Below are 21297 nucleotides of genomic sequence, written 5' to 3'. Positions count from 1 at the left end.
TGGGTGATGGCTTTGGAGTTGCTGGGTCCCAGGGAGAAATACGAAGTTTCCTGTCATGTGAGCCATGTCCAGAGCTTTGTGAAAAGATCTGTGGGCTTCAAGAACTGAGAGATGAATAACTCTTCCTGCAAGGGTCTTAAAGTAAGATTGAGGAGTCCAGAGTTGAGTTTTCAGAAGAAGAAGCTACTATTATAAGCAGCTTGTGTTAATTAATTCATTCTTCTTGGCCATTAGGAGGTAATCTACCCTGACAGATTCCATTTTATAGCTGAAGATACCTAGGCCTAGAGAATTTGATACAGATCTTACCAAGACCACAAATCTATTCATGAGAAAAGCTCAGATTTGACCCAGGCTGCCTGATACCAGTATCTTGACTCACTATTAAACTATCCTTCTCTCCATGACACCTCTAATATTGGGCAGTGATGGGAATGGTGAAATAGAGAATTTCATATTATGAAATAGAGAATTTCATATTATGTGATTTAACAACAAAAAAAATACTGCCTTCCCCCAGCCCAAATCATTCCAAGAATTAGCACAAGGCTTGGGCATAGCAGAGTTAGGCTTATGGGTTCTGGAGCCAGCCTGCCTGGGCACTGTATATCCCCATTCAGTGTCTCACCAACTTGGTGACAAGTGACTTAACCTCTTCATACCATTATTACCTCAAGTACACAATGGATACTCCCATTAGTAGTCCTTAACTCATGGCTTCCTTTGTGAATTACTTGCATTAATTATGTGAAGCCAAGCATTAAAGTGGTGGCTGCCCACTATAAGTATTCCACAGATGTTTGTTCTTATAATTCACTAAGCGTGGAATTTCATTAAATCTGAAATGCAGATATTTTCCGAAGTAGAATTCTGTTATTCAACCTGGAGTCCCTGTCAGAGCTTCCTCTATTTAACACAAAATTCTGATTCCCATTTTCAGTGCGTTCACTCCAAGGGAAGCCTTCCCTGTGTCATTAATGTCTGGTAGAGGTACCTCCTAGGCATGGTTGGATAAAAGAGAGGAGGGATGGATGGGAATTAGGGATGGCAGACAGGAGACACCAATAAAATGAATTCCTTTATTAAAAAATCAGGTGGGGTGGGTGGGAAGGATGCCCCGAAACCTGGCCTCAGAAGCTCTCTTTCAGCCTCCAGATACCTCTGTTTGGCACTGGGGCTTCTGGGTTTTGGAAGCTGATGTCCACAGTGAGGTTGGTATAGAGGGGATGCCGTTCCTTGGCCAGCAGCCTGTAGCCCAGTGAGTTGATGCCATCGTGTCTCCACCTTTGGTGGATCCAGGCCCGAAGACCCAAGTCTGAGGGTGGCAAGGGGCAGCCATGGGAGCCCAGGCTTCAGGGAGCCCAAGGCTGACCACCACGCCTCCACACTGACTCACCTCCAGACGCTCTGCTTCTGGCTATGATCCTGCCCCTCCTCTAGCATGTGGTAGCAGCCAAAGAGTAGGTAGGGCCGTGACAGGAGCATCCCACTTAGTTTTACCCTTTCGGGGACAGGAGGAAGAGCAGGGACATCATACATTTGCCTCCTCTGACCATCCCCATGCCACATCTCCCCAGTCTGGGAAACCCAAGCCAGCCTCAGTCTAGGGAATCCTGTCCCCACACAGTGGGACCCTCAGGCTCCTCACCTGGTAGCAATGTTGTCGTCCTCATCATCCCAGTTCCAGTACACATTGGAGAAGCCGTTTATCCTCAAGTAGTGAATGGGGCGCAGGGCAAATACCCCTCCAAGGTAGCCTTGGTAGGGCAGCCTTCGGAGGCAGAGAGTTGGAAGCACAGGAATTTCAGGTCACAGAGGCCCTGCTGGCAAGAGTCTCCAAGGTCCATTTCTGGGTCAGCCCTTCTTCACTCCTCCACAATAACATCTCCTGATCCCTGTGTTTGTCTCCGTTCATCTCCTTTTCAAGCCTGGGGTTAGCTTCCCTGTAAGTCTCAGAATATCTTCATTCCCTGAATCATCTGGCACCTCTTGTGACCTTCTTGATGGTCTTTTTTCCTCAGACCCTTAAAATAACCTTCCTCACCCTTAGGCAGACCTTCCTCTCATGTCCTCCTGATTCTGTAACAACCCTCTCTGCCCGTCACTATATTAAGCAGATCTTCTGACCCCTCTTCAGTTATCACTCCACCCTAGTTTACACCCATGTCTAAGAGGAAGGTTCTTCACTATCTGCAAAGAGTTTCCCCAGGCCCATCACCCCTCCCACCCTTAGTTTCAGGGAACAAGGCAGAGATCATCTACCACACTGTACCGACTGGCAGGGTGAGCTACAAGGAAAGACAGGGACAGCAGTCCTTCACAGTAGTAGCTCCCTTTGTCTACCTACTTGTAGTTGAACTTGTTGATAGCCACAGACACATGAGCAGGGAAGATGTCACAGGTGTAGATGTTGCGATCATCCTCTGGGAGTAGGTTCACATCATGGAAGAAGACACAGTCCCAGTTCTCCTCCTGCATGGCCTCCCGGAACCCCACATTGCGTAGCTTGCCCCGGTTGAAGGCGGTGTTGTTTACCTGGGGTGGACACAGATGCTCGGTGCTGCCCTCCCAGTTAGGCAGTGGTCTGTTCCTCCACCTGCCACACTGGTCCTCTCCAGCCTTCTCAAGGGCTATTTCCTCGCCTGGAATACCTTCTCATTTCTACTACGGATCTGGAAACCCCATACTTGACCAGGAAGATGCCGTTCAAGTTATTCTCCTGGGAAGCTTTTCTTGTATCCCACCCCTACCCCAGTCAACCGGTCACTTCAGCCTCAGCTTTCCTTCGGCCATCTTCAAGGTTCCATAATTTTCAAAGGGCCATCTGAAGGAGGCAGAGGTGAGGGGTGATGAGGGATTGTGTCTTGGTTTCTGTTCTTGCCAAATGGAGACTGGGTCTGAGGCCCAAGAACCACCACAGGGTTCGACTCTCCTCCATCATTTCCTTCGTCCTCATCACCTCCTTAATCATGACCATCTTCAGCACCACCATCACTGTCACTTTATCATGTTCACTGTTTCCACCATCAGTATTGTCACTGTCATGTCATCATCTTTAACACTATCAACACAATCACTCCTGTCAACACTATCAGCATCACATCTCCATCACCATCTTCCATACGGCCATCGGCACGGCCACCATCAGCACTGTTGTTGGCAGCAGCAACAGCATCAGTCGTCATCATCATCATCACCGCCATCATTGTTATCACCTGTGGAGTGCCTGCTGTGTGCTAGGCCTTGACCTAAGTGCTTTACCTTCGTTAACCTGGTTAATCCCTCCCACAATCCAGTGACAGAAGTGTCATTATCATCCCTATCATGAAGGGGAAACTGGTTCATACACAGCTCTACTGAATACCAGTGTGTTGAATAAATTAATGATTCCCACACTCAGACCACGCAGCTAGTAACAGACAAAACTGGGAGTCAAACTACTATCCAACTGCCCCCAATCCCAGTGCTTCAATTTACCCCCTAGGTTTATTGTCTAACCTGGCCAGCTCTGGTCCTAGAGAGCCCCAGGCTCAGCAGGACTGAATCTTTGACTCAGATAGCCAGCCATTCAAGCTGATCCCAGACTTGGCAAGTCCAGTCCCAACCCACAGTCCTGGCTCCAGATTCACCCAATTCAAGATCTTCTTGACCCAGATTCAGCCTCCTAGATACTCAGACATTCTCACCTCAGGGAGTGCCATCTTCAGCCCAACTCTCCAAGCCCATGCCCAGACCCTCTACCCTTTTGCCCATGTCCTTCCTCATCCCTGTCTCACCTGGTTCACTACATAAATGGCATAATGCAGTTGCTGGCGCTGCAGGAAGGGGTGCAGGTGGAAGAGAAGCTGCTGCAGGTGCTGGGCTTGCCCATAGTAGGGTACCACCACTGCCGTGTGGTGCCAGGTCCAGCGGTCTGGTGGTTTGTATTGACCTCCCAGCCTCACCAATGGGTTCTTTTCCACTGCCTTCTCCATTGTCAGGTTCTCTGGGAACATCACTTTCAAAGGACCATCTGAGAGATGCAGAAGCCCAGGATGTTTAGGGACCTATCCCAGCACCCCACAACCCAGTTGCTCCAGGTTGAATACAGCTCCCCTTAATTCATGTCCATCTGTAACTTCAATGTGGGTTTACTGAAGAGCGTGTTTGCAGTTTTAATTTGTTAAGATGCATCTGCATTGGATCAGAGTGGGCCCTAAACCCAGTGACTGGTATTCATATAAGAAAGCCATGTGAAGACCCAGAGAGAAGACAACCATGGTCAGATTATAGAGTGACATGCCACAAATCAATGAGTGCCAAGGATTGCCAGCAACCCTAAAGTAGGAGAGAGGCGTAGGATGGTTCCTCCCCAAGAGCTTTCCGAAGGAACCAACCCTTGCTAAAACCTTGATTTTAGAATTCTGTTCTCCAGAATAGCTAGAGAATAAATTCCTCTCGTCACCCAGTTTGTGATACTTTGTTGGCGAGTCCTGGGAAACTACTATGCCAATACAGAGGGCTCTGAGTCATGCATGAGGACTTCAGAATGCCCGTCTTGCTTTTCTTGACGCCTCTCAATGTCTCCGTCATCCTATTTCACCCCCCTCCTGATTATATTTGCTGCTTTAGGCCTCACACATGGCTCCCACACCTCACTGTTCTTCACTATTCTCTAGTAAGCTCATCGCCTGTTGCTTTTCCCGGTTGACCTATAGTTCAAAATCTGCTTCCTGGGCTCCCAGATGTTTCCTTCCAGATGGTTCCCAGATTCCCCCAGTTCTTACTTTCTCACTTCCCTCTCATTGAGGACCCCAGACTCCCATTCCCTTCCTGTTCCAGACTTTTCCCGATGTCCACAACAGTATCTCTCACCCATCACGCCTTCCTTACAATGTGAATTTGACATTCCTCCTCCTGAAGGGGTGGGTAGCCTCTGTCCTTGACACCTTGAGGATAGATGGGCTTTAATCACTGTAGAATGGCAGAAGTGACACCATGTCACTTTTGAGGTTAGATCACAAGAAGCTACGTATCTTCCACCATGTTTGTGCAAATACATGCTCTTGGAGCTTACGGCTGCCATGTAAGAAGTAATCATTCTAAGGCCACCATGCCTCCAGGAAGCCCAAACTAGCCCATATGATGAGTTGACACAGACAGGCCTGGAGTTGAGCAGAATGGACGTCAAGAGGGAGATACTCAGCCAGCTCCCAGGGCTTCAGCACATTGCCGTTGCAGCCGCAGTCCCATCTCGTCAACTGAATGGGAAACCTGTACCATAACCACCCAACTGAGCCCTTCCCCAAATTCCTGACCTACATAAACTCTGAGAAGTAATGGTTGCTCACGGACGCTGCTTTGGGGTGATCTGTGGAGATCCAGCTCGATAACCACAACATCACCCACAGCCACCAGATCCTCTGCTTTCTGCCTCCAGGCTCTGCCGGACTCCCAGGGATTGCCACTATCTCCCCATGGCCTGGGACGGGGCTGGGGGTCTGGAAGGCCCGCCAAACGCGTACTGATGCAGGGTGAGCTGATGGGGCAGTTTGGCAGATCATCCTCACTGACGTCCACAGGGTGGATCTGGCTGAGGTTGGAGTAGACGTCCTGCTGAGAGGTTCCTGGAGGGCAGACCTGGACCAAAAGGAGCTGGAGCTCAGGAGGCACATTCAGAACCACGGGTCAGCGAGGGGCAGCCTCTCTCACCCCTGCCCTGTCTTGTGTTAGGAGGCGCAGAAAGGAGGTGAGGTCACGGAGGTGATGGTTTTGGTGGAACAACGCCCCCATGAGCAGCAGCTGTACACCCACGAACGATAACAGGAGCCCCCTCTGCTGTTCCATCCTGGGAAGGGAAACAGGTCATGATTCCTCCCACTTTTCCCTGTTCTCCAGTGGGGCTCTGTCCTGGCCTCCTGCACACAGCCTTCCCTGACTGGTTTTGCAGACTCCATGGAAGAGAAGCCAGTGTGAGACTGGCCCAAGGCCACTCAGAGTCATGCTACCTGTGCAAAAAGATGGCTGTCTTGTGCATGTGTCCACTCTTCCAGTTCAGCCCCTCCAAACCCTCTGGTCATACTTGATACCAACTGGGCTGCTCTCCCCGTGAGCACCTCAACATCTCTTAAGCCTCCATGTCCTTGTCTGTAGTGGGGCCTATGGCCGGGTTGGCCTTCTGGATTGTAGCACTCGGACACACAACGTGCATAGGTCAGTGCGACATGGGCTCAGCATTATTCCAGGACTGGGCCGAGTTCTCTCCAATGTCCAGCATCCTGCACAGAAGGGTGCTAGACAACCGCTCATACTGGACGCTCTTCCCTCCCACACCCCAACAAGAACCAAGTAGCCCCTCATGGTTTCCACGCCTGTGTTTCCCTCTGCTGCAATCTATCCTGGATTGGGACTGCACAGCCCCTCCCACCAGACGAGGAGCTTGCCAAGGGCAGGGTTCAAGATGGCCTCTTCTTGGAGACCCCACATTTTTGGGCAGGTAAAGCCCCAGGAAATGGGAGAATAAGTGATGAGTGCTCTTCTCTGCCCTGTGAACTCTTGCTCTTCAGCCACGAGCCATCATGAGTGCTCCTTGTCTGGGGAGAGTCCTCCAAGTCCTGCACCCTCCTGCACCCTGGGCTTTCATGGTCCCTGGCACTGCCGTGACATCTCTGGTCACCAGAACTAGAATGATCTGTGTCCAGGTCTCTCTCCCTCACCAGCCTGGAATCCTGTGAGGGCAGGCCTTCTGTATGGCTCATCTCTAGGTCCCCAGCCCCACCCAGCACAAGGCTCAAGCCTTCAGTTATTTATTCATTCACTGTATTTCCTAAGGACCCACTTTGTGCCAGGTTTTATCATAGAGACAAAGACCACAAACAAAATTGTCAAAACTTTTGCTTCCATGACACTGACATGGTGAAGCAGAAGTGAAAAGCAGGTTTCAGATAATAACAATCTACAAAAGAAAAGGGCAGTGACATAGAGTAAAGGAACAATGTGTGGCTATTTCTGCTAGGAAGGTTGGAGAGGTGACATTTAACCTGAGACCTGGAAGATGATTAGGAGGCAGCCATGGGAAGCACTTCTGGCAAAGGCCCCAGAGTGAGAAGCAGGGAATGCTGAAAAGGGCAGTAGGCAGAGGCCAGAGTAGCAGCCAGGGTGGGTCACGCAGGTTCTTCCGGGTCAGGGTGAGGGAGCAGGGAGGGATGTGCTCTGACTCTCACACTGGCTCTGAGCAGTGGTTCTCCACCAGGGGAGCTTTTATCCCCTGGGGTGCTTCTGGCAGTGTCTAAAGCCATTCTTTGTCCCAACTTGCAGGGGGAGAGTGCCATTGTCAGAAGCTAGGGGTGCTGCTAAATGCCCCGCAGTGCAGAAGATGGCCGCCTTTCTTCCGACTTACCAAAGGACGTCAGGAGTGCCAGGCAGGGAAACGGTTCTGGAGGCAGAACTACAGCCCCACCAACGGAGGGTGCCTCTGCCGCCCCGCTTCCCTTGTCTTCTCCTTTCCACCTTCTCTCCCCCCCTCTTCCTGGAGTGTCAGTGATGCTCCTTAAGGACCAGAGAGTGCAGAGTCCTGCTCTTCCAGAGACCCATGGAGGACGAGGACATTCACAGACCCTGAGGGTCTCCCTCTATCTGTAGGCTGAGAATGAATCCTGGGGCACTCTCCTGTGCTTCAGTTTCCTAGCTGATGCCTTCTTTGAACTGACAGTCGCAGTATTTCCTATGGAAACTCCATCTTTGATAATGACATCAGAGAAATACAGCATCTGTCCCTGCTGTGGACAGTGTGGCTGTCTCCTTAAGAGCCAAGTAAAGATGAGCCCTCCAGCTCCACAGGAAACACCTCTGAGCCAGGGAGCAGAGGGAATGTGGGAAACCAAACCATCCAGAGGCCTCTGTTATGGTTTGGATATGAAGTGTCCCCCAAAAGCTCCCGAGTTAATGAAATGATCAGACTGAGAGCTGTAACCTCCTCAGCCCATCCTAGTTAGAAAGACTGTGGGGGCGTGGCTGGCAGAGGAGGGCCCTGGGGCAGCCCTGGAAGGGTCACCTTCCCTCCTCTCTGCTTCCTGGGCCAAGAATGGGGCAGTGCTCCTCCACCTCACCCCTCTGCCATGATGCTCTTCCTCACTGAGCCCAGGACAGTGGTTCAACCTACCAGGGACTGAGCCTCTGGAGCCATGAGCCAAAATACACTCTTTCTCCTCTGCTTTCTTGTTGTGTATTTTGGTCACAGCGAGGAAAAGCTGACTGACACACTCTCTTTCCAAAGATAATGTCTCATGAGAAATGTTTGTTTTAAAGAATGGAATTTAAGCCTGGCTAGATCTGTCAGGCTTAGAAATACATGTCAAAACCATAGGGTGCTTCTGCTCGAAGGTGATATTTGTCACTCTCTCAACTTCTTGACCTTCAAGAGGTAAGAACTGCCTTTCAGGTCAGAGAACCCCGTTTACTTGACAAAGCAGATGGCAGACATGGGGAACTGCCAGAGGCCCAGGGTAGACTACGACTGCGGAGTCACCAGAGGCCAGCTGGAAGCAGCCAGGCTGAGGAGCTGGACCTTCACCATGAGTGATGAGAGGTTGGTTGCATGCCCTCTCCAGCCCCCACCCCAGCCTGGTCATGGTTAATGTGCTGCCACAGGTAAGACCTAAGATGTCTGAGAAGCATTCATGCAAAGCCTCTGCCCAAACTGTGCACGCTGATGAGCACGGCCACTCAGAATTCGATGGGCCTGTCCAGTGGACCTGCCTCAAGCCATGACTGGATCTCAAGACGGCTCATCAGACTGGCTGCAGTGGCACCCGCCTGCAGTCCCAGCGGCTCAGGAGGCTGAGGCAGGAGGATCATGAGTTCAAAGCCAGTCTTAGCAACTAAGCAAGACCTTGTCTCAAAATAAAAAAAAGTAAAATTAAAAGAGGAAGAGGAAGAGGGCTGGGGACATGGCTCAGTGGTTAAGCACCCCTGGTTCAATCTCTGCTATCCAAAAAAAAAAAAAAAATGCTTATCAATGTTACCCCAAAGGAAATGACAGAAAGAACCAACCCCTGCCCCTTTTAACAGCACTTACTATATGCCAAGCACTGATCTGAATGCATTATATATATTAACTCATTTAATCCTTCCACCAGTATAACCACCCGATTTAACACATGAGGACACTGAGGCGCAGAAAGGGTAAGTCACACTCAGGTCAACAACTAAGCAAGTGGAGTGAGGAGTCTCACAGGCAGGCTGGCTTCAGTATGTGGTGTTGAGGTCTACTTATTTAATTAAATCAGCTGGAGCAGAAAACTTAAACCAGCATAGAAACCCTTGAATGTTGTAGACTGTGGCTTTAGGGTAAAAACCCACAGGAGAGAATACAGCTCAGGTCGGTGTTTCTCACTCTGGTACTCTTCACTTTTGGGGCCAAGTAACTACTGTGGAAGCTCCCCCGGACAGCGTTAGCAGCCTGCCTGCCACCCACTAACTCTCAGGCCTGCCCCTGGTCTCCTCTCCACATGACAACCACAAATGTCCCCAGAGGAGGCCAAATGTTCTGTGGGTTCCAAATGGCCCCTGCCCTCCCCAGCTGGGAGCCAACGACAGACTATGTTTAGGATGTCTGAGTTTTGGAACTTACTTCATAGCTTCTTCTAAAAGGACTTTAAAATCAGGCCTGGTCCAGAAAAGGCAGGCATTCCTGATTATGGGGAGTGAGATGAAAAAAACAAATGTTACTGTTTGGTAGAGCAATGTGACTAAATTTATCTTCACAAACACTTTAGGAGGCAGGTGCAATTCTTATCCTCATTTTCCTGTGAGTGGGAAGTGCAGCGCTCAGTCCAGCAGGAGCTAACCGTTCACTAACCCATTCTGTCCATCACCCCACATGGGCTTAATAAGAACTTAATAAGAACTAATGTAGTCTGCAATTAAATAAAACTTCAGTGTATAATTATATAGTAATAATTACAACAAATCTAACATTACTTAATTACATAAGCTCTACATTATGGTTTTAAACTTATTTTAATGCACCTGAGTCCATTTCATTGAGAGATTTGCAGGACTAAGGTTTGGGGCGTGGTGGGTTACCTGCTGTCGTTCCCACCACGTCCTGGCTTGCAGCACGGCTACCTCACATTTACCCTCCTACCTCCTGACCAAGCCCCATACACCCGTGTCCCACAGGACAGGGCGTGGGGCAATGACCCTCTCACCCCCAGACCAGAGTTCAACCCTCAGAAGTGACAGGCGCAGACACTGAGGGGTCCCTATCAGCCCCCACCGTCAATCTTCATCACGGGCCTCATGGGGGACAAGATCTCAGAATATACAGAAGACCGGGCAGGAAGGAGGTCGAGGGCTTGGGCCTGGGGAGCAGGGCTCCAGTGGACTCCAGGGAGCGTGCTTCGTCGTCTTTGGGTGCTGGTCTTAGAGGACTCACCTGCTTCAAGCCTGAGCCAAGCTGCCTACTCCACCTGCTGGGGTGGCCTGCGCGACCCACCGACGCCAGTGCATAACTGTTCCTGGCGTCAACCGCTCCCTGTGAGCTCCGCGTGCAGACCCCGGCCCACCCGCCGGCCGGGGTACCGCGGCTGCCCCAGGCGCGCGCAGAAGCCACTCCTCACCCCGGGCTCGCGTTCAGCGCAGGCGCTACCTCTCCTTTCCACACCCCGCCCCACCCGCCACAAACGCTTACACCCCATAAGAGCAGAAAGTCTGAGAAATACCCGTTCTGCTTTGGCATAAACTGCGCGGCTGAGAGCAGAACTCGGGGTCCACACAGCGCGTGCGCAGGCGCAGACGGAGACCCGCACGGCGCGGTGCGCTCCAGGCGCGGCGGAGCGCGCGGGGTGCCGGGGCCGCCGGGAGTTGTAGGCGCAGCTCCTCCGCTGGGGGTGTGGGGAGGGAGCGCTCGGCTGGCGCCGGGAGTCCTTTCCTTGGCGTTGCAACCTGCAAGTTCCGGTTCAGCCCAGGTGAGCGCCTCCGTCGCACTGTCGTGTCGGAATTAAATGCCTCTGGGTTTCTCTCCACGCATTCCCATAGGCTCCCCTGGAGAAAGTGGGCTCTTTGTGACCTCTCAGTGCCCTTGTTCCGGGAAAGCCCTGGGCAGCTGTTGCACCTGATGAACAGCTTTGGACTCTGCGGCCCTATATGAAGCCTCGCCCTCCAACCCTGGTACAGCGCGAGCGCACCTTCCTCTGCCCTGGATAAACCCGGAGTGGTCAGATTAGGTCACGGGGTGCACAGGCAGCTGCGGAAGCCCAGGGGGGCCGCCAGACCCAGCTCAGGGCTCAGGAAAATTCACAAAGACCAGACCTTGTCCAAGCGAAATTCCATATTCTTCGCCCTAAACCCACCCCTGTCTCCGTTCAGGCCTATCTACCGTCTCTTCCACTAAATGCTCCGGCTTTCCTCCCACGTGTTTAAGACAGTACCTCCGACTCGTCTGGAGTTCTTTTTTCTCATCCACTTGCCTCCCTCAACCAAGTCTCCGGAGTCCCATCGATTGGCTCTATCTCCAGAGAGCCACAATCTACTTCTCCTCCTCTCTACTGCCTTAACTCTCCAAGGATCCCCTGGATAACTGTAGGAGCCTCCTGACTGTTCTGCCTGCTCCTGTCCTTGCCACCCTCCCTTCTCATCTCAGGAGCAGCCCACGGGCTTCTGTTAAAATATAAATCAAATCCTGCCAACCTGTAGCCTAAAATCATCCAAGGCTCCACCTCCTTCAAAACAAAATTCAAGCTCTTCACTTCGCATGCCTCCAAGATGCCATCCCTCTGTGGTCTTCAGCCACAACTCACTCCCCAGCCAACTGGACCTGGCCAGGCCCTGCTCTTTGTGACTTAGCATTTGCTATTACCTTTGCAGTTAGCTTTTCTAATGCCTGGCTCCTTATCCTGCTCGCCTCAGCTCAAGGCCTTCTCTGATGGCTCCAGCCTGAGAAACTCCCTCTCCTGTTTCCTCAGTCACACCATCAAATAGTTTTCTCAGATTGCCTTTCATTTTTGGAAAGCACCCTGGCCATTTACTTGTGTATCCATGGCTTGGCTCTTCCTTAGAACTGGGGCCTAGAGAGCAGCAGCCTTTCTTACCTTGTGCACTGCTGGGTTCCCAGTGCCTGGGGCATGCTAGGAGGCACTCACTCAGTGGACATTTGCAGACTGAGTGGATGAAAGCTGAGACTGGAAGGTAAGGTCCAGTCACCGCAGCATCCTGCATTCGATGGGTTCCGCCTGGCCAGAAGTGCAGGGGGTGGAGAAGCCCACCAGGCATTTATCTGGCTAAGGTTGGGGGACCAGACCACAAAGGGACATAAAGGACCTCAAATATCCACTGGCTCAGGGTGGGGAGTCAAATCAGGGTTTCTATCAGGGGTGGGACAGACTCTGATGAGGACCTCAGGAGGTGGATTCCTGGACTAGGTTGGCTGTAGAGCTAGTGTGGAAGATGAGTCCTGTCCTGCGGGAAGCCATCCATGAAATGTGTGAGGACCTTTTCAGCATCATAGCCAAAGAGAGAGTAGATCTGGCATTGGGAACTTCCTGTGGCAGTCCCACCAGGACAGACTGCCCAAAGCAAGTGAACTCCCCCTCTGCTCTGCCAGAAGTTCCCGCGCAGCTCTGGAGATGGGCGTAACCCCTAGGAACTGAGCAGCCTACCTGCCCCCACCTCTATCCTGTTTTGGTGAAGAAAGCCTTTGCTGTTTTCTGATATAAATAAAACAAACACAGGCTCCTTTCTTTGGTAGAAGCTGGACCTGTCTGGTCAGCTTTGCCCATCACTGCCCACTCTTTGAAACTGTGCTCTGTGGTCATTTCTCCGTACTCTGTGCTCTGTGGTCATTTCTCCGCACTATTTTTCTTAGCTTTTCTCAGCCAGCCCATGCCACCAAAGGGAAACCCACTCCCTCAGGCACGATGCTGTCCTGCAGAGATGCTAGGTGGAAGGTGGTGCTACTCTGGGAGGACAGGGAGCTGATCACTGAGAGTCACCTTCAGCCTTGGGAGCTGCACCTGGTCAGTTTGGGCACCAAGAAGATGTGAAAGAGCCAACGATCTTCAGTCAGGCATCTGGAGGTCCAGGCTGGAAACGTTAAGATTCAGAGTCACCCATAAGGAGAATGAGAAGACGGGTGCTGGGGACAATCTGAGAACCGTAAAGGGGTCTCCCCAAGAGACTGAGTAGGGAGAGAAATCCAAGGGCAGCAGAGGGAAGACTTGATCAAGTGCTGGGGGAGAGAAGGTTTGACAGAATGCAGTGCTCAGCTGTGACAGATGTGCCCGATGGTTGTGCAGGCCCTGACCTCCCTCTGTCCTTGTGAGTCCTGCACCTCCTCTCAGGCACTCTGAGCAGCCCTGGAGGGCCAGCCAGGTCGATGATCTCCACCGTGCCCCTCTGATCAGGGCTGTAACAGGGCAGGCTGTGCAACTGGTCCTGAAAGGCACCCCATCCCTCTAGAAGGGACACAACCTGATTCTGAGTATACTTGTTTATTTCTCTCTGCCCCTGGTAATCCCTAGGCCTCACCTCTTTGTGGTGCATGAGTGCAATTTCAGCAGCTTTTCAGGCGCCGGTGTTCTCTTTAGCCAAATATAACCCTCCAGCCCCTGGCCAGAAAAAGCTTCCTGTTGTGCACACCTGTGCCTGGTCCATTACAGGCAGGGGCGCTGTCCAGGCAGCCTCCCCCCACTTCTCCCTCTGATCCAAGGGAAGCCAACCCCACGATGCCCGCCCTTAGGTGAGCCTCCTCCGACCACAATGAGGGCGCGCTGCTCTGCCTTGAGGTCCAGGTGCGCCCCCTGCTACTGTGTGGCGCCAAGGTGATCTGGGTGCCTCCGGCAGCAAGGACTCCACGGGGCTGGGCACGTGACGCACACCGCACCGGGACCTCTTGCTGCACCTCGTTGAGGTGGACGAGGGCATCCACCACTACCCAGACGTGGTGCTGGCGGCCAGGCGGCGCGCTAGGAGCTGCCACTCACCTTCACCATCTATGGAGACCTGTTCTGGGGCTTGGACTAGGAACGCAGTAGAGCTCCTTCTGCAAGATGGTGTGGCACATCTCCTGGGAGCCACGCACATTGTGACGCGTGAGCGCCGCGTAACTGGAAGGGTGTGGTCAGGAGTTTGCGAGGAAGAAAAGGCGCCGAGAGGAAACTGGGTGCACGCCCAAGGAGTAAAAAGGAGACCCTGCGCGTAACCTAAGAGGAGGAGCCCCAATAAAGCGATGGCATATGCGCATGCTCCAGTTTGGGGCTGGTGCCCACTGAAGGTTCTCGGAAGGATGCGCGCCTCCCCGAGATGGAGTAGGACAGGCCTTAAAACATCTGATCTTGCCCTCTTTCTTGGTCCACGCAAATAGAGGGGTAAAGGAGCCTTCTAGGGGCTAGCGATGGAGTTCTCTACTTAAAAAAGACATTTTGTCATTTTTTAAAAGGCTTTTGTGGTTTTGTGTGTGTGTGTGGGGGGGGGGGGGGTTAAAAAACCAAAACACTGCTTTGTGTGTGTTGTTTGTTGCTTTCTTTTAGTTTTTGAAGTACTGGGGATCCACCCGGAGCATTCTACCCCTGAGCTGCAACCCCAGCATGCACACCCCCACCTTTAAATTTTTTGACAGGGTCTGGCCTTAAGTTGCAGAGCCCTCAAAACTTAAGAGCCTCCTGTCTCAAACTCCCACGTGCCTGGGATCACAGTGTTTGCCACGAGGAGGCGCCAGGGGTCGCTGCTTTATAGCGGCTCAGGTCTCCCTAGGGTCCGGGCCAGCCGGGCGGGGATGCCTGTAAACAGCACTGTGATTAAACTCCTGCAGCTTGTGTCTGGCCGTCCACAGGGGGCTCGCAGGGGACAGGGTCCAGGAACTCTGTGGGAACTGCGCCCCAGAGGCCTGGGGCCCAGCCACCTGCTTTCAGGGCCAGTGGAGTTTCGGGGTCCGTATGCTGAGCGCTTCTGTGGGGCTTTGGCGAGCCGCTGAGAGCTTCGTGCAGTGAGATGAACAAAGTCAATTGAAGTGACAGACACAGGTCCCAGTCACCATGAGAATGCCTCCCTTCCAGGGCTCAAGTCCACCAGGTGCTGCGCCCTCTCCTTCCATCCCCGTGTCCACCTCCTTGACTGTAGCCAAGCCTCGGTAACTGAGCTGGGGCTCCCACCGCCGCCTGCTTGGTTCCAGAGCTCCTAGATGCTGTGGGACTTCCCCTCCCCCACTCTGTCCTATTCTTTTATGCGTCCCCACCTGAATCTATCCTGGTGTCTCTGGCATGGATGAAGAGGGCCTGGTGGCTCCCAGACCTCAGGCTTTGGGGGCAGAGCTGGGCGAGCCTGTATTAGTGACTTAAACTTTCTGAGCTTCAAAACCCTCCAAAGGACTTGCGGGGGTGGGGTTCGAAGTGCAGAAAGGAGGGTGAACCACTTGTTTATTACTTTTGAGGTTTGGCCACCAGGGGGCTCTTGGCTTCAGAGTTGCTGCTTTGTGGTCCTAGAAGAGATGAGGTTCTCAGAGCCACCCCAGGAGCTTCGCTGGGCTGGGTCCCTTATCAGTATGCCCTTCCTTTCCCACCTTCCTCTTAAATCCTCCAGGGTCCTCCTGGAAAAAAGCCTTTCCTGATTCTCTCCACCCACCTCACCCAACCCTGGGCACAGGGCCCTCCCATGTGACCATCCGACCCTTTGGGTGTAGTTCTACCCAGCTGGACTGATCTCTGAGGGCAAAAACCACATCTTTCTCCCCATTGGATCACATAGCATCATTCATCTAGAAACATTTATCGATCAAATAATAACATACATAATAACAGCTCCAGTAGGGGCTGTTCTAGGCATGGGTCATGGTGTGTGTGTGTGTGTGTGTGTGTGTGCGTGCCGCACCTGCGCGCAGCTTTCAGTCTCACAGGAGAGAGATAATGGATAAATCAATATATATTGCCAGGTCAGGTGACGATAAGTGCTGTGAACTTAAAATAAAGCAACATAAAGGGAAAAGGTATAAAGGGATGCTATTTTAGTTTGGGAGGTCAGGGCCTCTTTGAGGTAAAGGCAGGTTCCTAGCCATGATGGAGTGGCCTGTGTCAACCGAGATTGTGAGACCAGCTGGAAAACCGAGGAACACACACACCAGTCCAAAGACATTGGAGAGCTACCAGGTGGCCAGTAACCTAGAAAACCGGAAGCCCCTTCTGCTGAAGGGGCCAGAAGGCTAAGGAAGCAAGCAGAGAGCACCGGTACAGAGGCGGGACTCAAGCCTAGCTTTGAGCTGCGTCACGGGTGGGCTCGAGACAGCGTCGTGCTGTCTGGAGCTACTGCCGCAGGAAGAACTCGAGGGACCACCATGCAGCGGCTGAGCCCAGCAGAGTGCTTAGACTTTCCCTGGGCAACCGCAGGACGGGGTGAATAGAACTTGATGTTCAGGATCCCACAAGAAGGGACCCAGTGAACACCCACACCTTCTTAGGACTTAAGAAGGGATACAGATGAGAAGTAAGGGTCACCCACAAAAGGCCAGCCATGCCTCAAACTCGACCCTGGACTGGATGGAGGGGATCTATCCCTATGCTATCTGCTTGCCAGAAGGCAAAAAGAGGCTCTTCCCAGCCCCATGAGCCCATTTAGGTTTAACTAAAGTTAACTTTGAAACTCGTTCCTCAGTCACTGTAGATGCCTTTCAAGTGCTGCACAGCCACACGTGGCCACGGCTGCCACGTTGAACAGCACAGACCACAGAACCATTCTGCCATCACTGTGCAGCGCTGTCCTAGATTGTCCTTGATTCCAGAGGAAGGACACTTCAGACAGCACTCAAAATACTGGACATTCTATTAAAAAAATTTTTTACGAGCCTTCTAGGAGACATGACAGAACAACTGAGCACCAGGAGGATTTCACAGGTCACCCACTTAGAGGAGAGCAGGCCTGGGCTTCGACTGTCCCCACAGGCCCAGGAAAACAGAGACGCACTGGAAGAGCTCACTGCTGAGTTGGAATACGTTTTAAAAGGAATCAGGCAGAGAACCAGAGTGGGCTCCTGCCCTGGACACTACGGAATGACATGCTACAGCGGCACCTGGCTCCACTTGGCTCCGCCCTCCTCCACAGAGGGCTCTCCCCACTGCCAGCCCATGACAGCACCAGCTTCACGCCACCACTGCCCTGGCCGAGTGCTCACAGGAGCTCACAGGCCTCCTGTGAGCGCCCCGTGGGCTCCCCCAGGGGCAGTGGGCACGCTTGGCTCGGCAGGTTTCTCTGAATGCTCCGTATTGTCCACTGCACCTGCGCCTCCGGGAGCCTTGGGAACACCACCACCGGCTTTCTCGCCACAGCTGGGTTAAGGACCAAGTCCTCTGGTGAGCCCCTGTTCTCATCATTCCCTCAGTGGCCGTGTTTCCCCAGCTGTGCTCAGTTACAGTTTGAAAAAGCAGAGAAACAATTTTAGACTCCGGGTCAAATTATCTTTCTCCAGAGCATATCCACTCTTGCTTCTAGCAGGTGGATCACCTTCGACTGATCAGAGATGGAGGAAATTTCAAGTCTGTTTTTGTTTTAATTTTGTTTGTTTTCACATTTTTTTCCATTTTGTTTGTTCTTGTTTTTCAGTGCAGGGGATTGAACCCAGGGGTGCTCAACCACTGAGCCACATCCCCAGCCCTTTTTATCTTTTGTTTTGTGGCACGGTCTTGCTGAGTTGCTTAGGACCCGGATAAGTTGCTGAGGCTGGCTTTGAACTGGCAATCCTCCTGCCTCAGACTCCTGAGAGCTAAGTCTGGTTTCAGTCCTCACCAGGTCTCATCTATTTTGGCCCAACCCACTCTATAAGGTCCCCCACTCTATAAGTTTCTGTAAACTTATAGAAACACGTCAGTGTTGATGCTCGTCTTTGACAAGCCTCAACTACAGTTTTTACCCCCGTAGCTCCTTGTAACTGAGAGTAGTCTACTCAGCTTTTCAACATCTGCTTGGATTCAGCAACGATTTTGAGGATAAAAATCATGTCCAGATACTTGGCTTTTCTCTCTTGAGTTCCCACTTCTTTCAGATCTTTACCGTGAACTTTTTCTCTCCATTGACTCCAAATATTTGAAACATTCTATCCAGCTTTTCTACTTTTTGGTTGGTTGTTTGTTTCTTTTCCACAAAGGCATTTGGTTTGAAATGACCTGGAAAGCTGTGGTCAGAATCTGGTCACCTGAACTAGAGAGTTTGCTGCACCTTCCTGCTCTGGTGCCTCTGTCCCTGCGGTTCTAGGATGCCAGCCATGAATGGACCCCCGGAGGCCTGTTTGTCTCATGGCCAGCTGACCTGACACAAGAGCTGCACCACACAACGTCCACTCTGTGGCATCACCAGCTGTGAAGGTCGCCCAGCAGGGGAGTCAGCAGTCCCCTGCCCCCCTCCTCCTCCACGTCCCCACACTCCATGACCTTCCCCTCTTCTAGGACATGCCTGTCATCCTCAAAGAGCCCCGGTGTCCCTGTGTTTCACATCTGGAGCATCTTGTAATCGGGGGCAGGACGGTGCTGGTCTGGAGGTCTTGGGGGGGGGGCTTGCCCTGGCCTTTGGTGCTGAGGACTCTGCTGTGTGGCCCTGGAGCATCTGGGTGAGGACGGCCCCTTCACGGAACCAGCAAATGTGACCGGATCTGAGTCCACCTGGGGATCCTGTGCAGAGGATCTTTGGATTAGAAGAAGTGTGGTTTGGGGTGCAGTGTCTCAGGGTGGCCCACTGCCGGGAGAGTTGTTGTGTCCTGTCCCCACAAACTTTTGCATGGGGAAGGCAGGATCCCTTTGTGCCCAGACTCCAGGACGTGAATGTCAGGTACCTGGGTCAGCACTGGGGGACCTAGAGCACAGAGAAGGGTGGCACAGGAGTGGCCTCTGCACAGCCCCCGCTGACCCTTCCCTTTCAGCCTCAGGCCTTCCTGCCTTCCTCAGCCCAGGCCCCTGGAGGAGGCTCTGTCCCTCTCTGGCACATGCAAAGATAGTGTTTTCTATTTGGGAGAGTGTCTCATGAAAAATGTCCTCCTCTCCCTCACCCTGCCATCCCTGTGGCCCAGGGAGCTTGATCTGGAGGTCCCTAAGGCGGTGACATTGGCCCAGGGCGTTTGGTTGGCTTGCTGCAGCTGTTTGTGGGTATAAGAAGTCGGTGGTATGTTCTGGCCTCTTCCACAGTTCAAAAGATAGAGATAATTCTAGAATAAAAACAGAGCTTTCAGGGTGAGGAAGGTCAGAGCCTGAGGAGGCAAAGGCTCTTGGTCCTGCGCTGGATGGACCTTCTCACACTGCAGCTCCTACCTGCGCGTTTCTCCACGTTGAACCCCAACACGGAGCCCAGAGACCCTCCGTGGGGTCAGTCTACCCGCAGCAGCCCTCTCTCCTCTGCATGCTCACAGAGCAGGAAGCAGCAGCAACCTGACTTGGAGTGGGCAGGTCTGGGACCCCCGATGTCACCTGACCAGCCCTTTCTGTCTGGGGCCCCAGGACAGACGTAGGAGGAGCAGGCAGCTGGAGACACTTTCTAGATTGGGCTCCCCAATCCAGGGTAGCCCCAGGACCACCCAGGAAATGAAACTGAGCTCCTCTCACTCCAGGTCCAGCGGCCGCCTGACCACGGCTCCTCCCCACCTCGGCCAGTTCAGGTGTTGCCTTCCCAGGTGTCCATCTCCACTCCCCTCAGATGTGAGGCCTGGCTCCCTCCCTCCCGCTCCCCACTTGGAATTCTTGAAGCTTCTCTCTAGGAGCAGGAGGGTCTGGGGCCAAGACCTCCCTGGCCATCAGCCCATGTCTGGCCACCCAAGAAGCTTCCAGAAAGGATGACTGAATTCAAACTCCTCTGAGATGGTTTCCTCCATGGTCAGGGCTGTAACTGAGAGCTGGGCCCCTGGCTCAAGCCGCAGACGCGGGTGTGACACTGTGCTCTTCCTGTGTCAGTTTGAGTCCAGAAAACAGCTGGACTTGCTGGCATCTTTCAGCCAGTTCTCACGTCTCCCACGGGCCCTGCACTCACACCTTCAGAATGAGCTTCGACTTCTAAATAGTTCCTTCATCCCCACAGGCCTCCCCCCTCATGGTATCTACCAATTCTCCTCTCCTTACCATATCACCATTTTGCCCTTTCTGGGTCTTCTCTGCCCCTCATGACACATTTTTGCATCCCGGGGTCCCCTAAGGCCATAGGATCGTTTTTCCAATCTGAGTAATTACTGTTCATACCGAATGAAGAGATTAGAAATTATTTCTGTAACCCAGGAGTTAAAATACATATTTCTAATGAGTTTCCTGATACGTCATTCTTTCACGTGAGATCAAGCAGGACTTGACATAGAGCCAGGCACAGAATAGGGCCACAAAAATGTTCTTTTGTTGTTGTTCAAAAATAGTGTTGTCCAGAGCTCCATAACAGTAGAAGGAAGGGAGTTAAATCAAGAGATGAATCCCAGCCCACTGGACAGTGAGGGGAGGAGGGGAAGGAGTCTGACACAGTGTTGTATGGACAGGTAGTCGGCCCTGAGGGGAGAGGAACCCAGTGCCTTGTGAGAAATGTGTTGTCTCTCTGCAGCTAAGTCCTCTCTTCCCTAGGGAGCTTTCAGAGGGGAGGCTGAGGAGAAGCTTGGACCCCTTAACAGCCCCTCTGTCCTGCAGGACAGAATGTCACCAACCCGGTTCCCCGACTTGCTTCCTTCTGCCCCTGAGACAGACCCGAGCTTGTCTGCAGGGGGCGCTCCACCCGCCAGGGCCTGCTGGGCGCCCCGGCCGCGGGCTTGGCGCTGTCCGTGGTCCTGGAGCACCGCAGGTCTCTGAATCCAGGAAACCGCCCACTCTTGCCATTCGCCCAAATCCCCAGGCACAAGGTCCGAGCCCCAGGCCCGCAGGACGCCCAGGTGAGCAGGATCCGGGAAGAAACGGGGCAGGTGGGCGCCTCTCGGTGCTTTCCCTCAGACCCTCTGTTTGCCGTGTGCTTATTCCTCCGCTCTGGTGGAGAGACAGGGGAGAGGAGGAATTCTTCCGAAGACCACATACTGAGTGTTGCTGGCTGTCCCCTCGCTCAGGAGACCAGGAGGGAGCTGGGTGTCAGCTGGTGCTCCCCGGTGCCAGGCCCCGGGTGCCAGGCCCCGGCTGTCTCCCCACATTTCACCCTCGCCACCAGCTGAGAGGGGTCGGTTGGTAACTCTCATCTGACAGAGTGGGAAACTGAGACTCCTGGTGGAGTGGCCATACAGGGTCTCACATCATCGCCTACATTCTGGGGTTGGGATGGCAACCGACACCCACCTGGTACCACAGAGCGTGCTCCTGAACCCTGTATCAAACACTGGATCCCCAAAGAAACCAG

At 52.8% G+C, this 21297-nt stretch overlaps 1 protein-coding gene across 5 annotated transcripts; it reads right to left on the bottom strand.

Annotated features, from left to right (window-relative positions):
* Positions 1 to 1006: 1006 nt before the first annotated feature.
* On the bottom strand, positions 1007 to 10765 carry LOC114080063 (beta-1,4-galactosyltransferase 3-like). 5 transcript variants are annotated; one of them, XM_071604400.1, is made up of 7 exons: positions 10704 to 10765; positions 9611 to 9670; positions 3777 to 5619; positions 2348 to 2535; positions 1649 to 1771; positions 1397 to 1501; positions 1007 to 1315 (listed from the first exon to the last, which is right to left on the bottom strand). In XM_071604400.1, the coding sequence occupies exons 3-7, from the start codon at positions 3993 to 3995 to the stop codon at positions 1039 to 1041; spliced, it is 912 nt and encodes a 303-aa protein (XP_071460501.1). In that variant the 5' UTR covers positions 3996 to 5619; positions 9611 to 9670; positions 10704 to 10765; the 3' UTR covers positions 1007 to 1038. The 5 variants fall into 5 exon arrangements, with proteins under 5 accessions (XP_071460501.1, XP_071460505.1, XP_071460502.1 ...); XM_071604403.1 differs by having other exon boundaries at positions 1066 to 1284; XM_071604404.1 differs by lacking the exon at positions 3777 to 5619.
* Positions 10766 to 21297: the final 10532 nt, after the last annotated feature.

This window comes from Marmota flaviventris, chromosome 18 (assembly GCF_047511675.1).
Source record: "Marmota flaviventris isolate mMarFla1 chromosome 18, mMarFla1.hap1, whole genome shotgun sequence".
NCBI classification, from domain to species: Eukaryota; Metazoa; Chordata; class Mammalia; order Rodentia; family Sciuridae; genus Marmota; species Marmota flaviventris.
The sequence above is the reverse complement of the archived record's forward strand: the minus strand, read 5'-3'. Positions and strand labels throughout refer to the sequence as shown.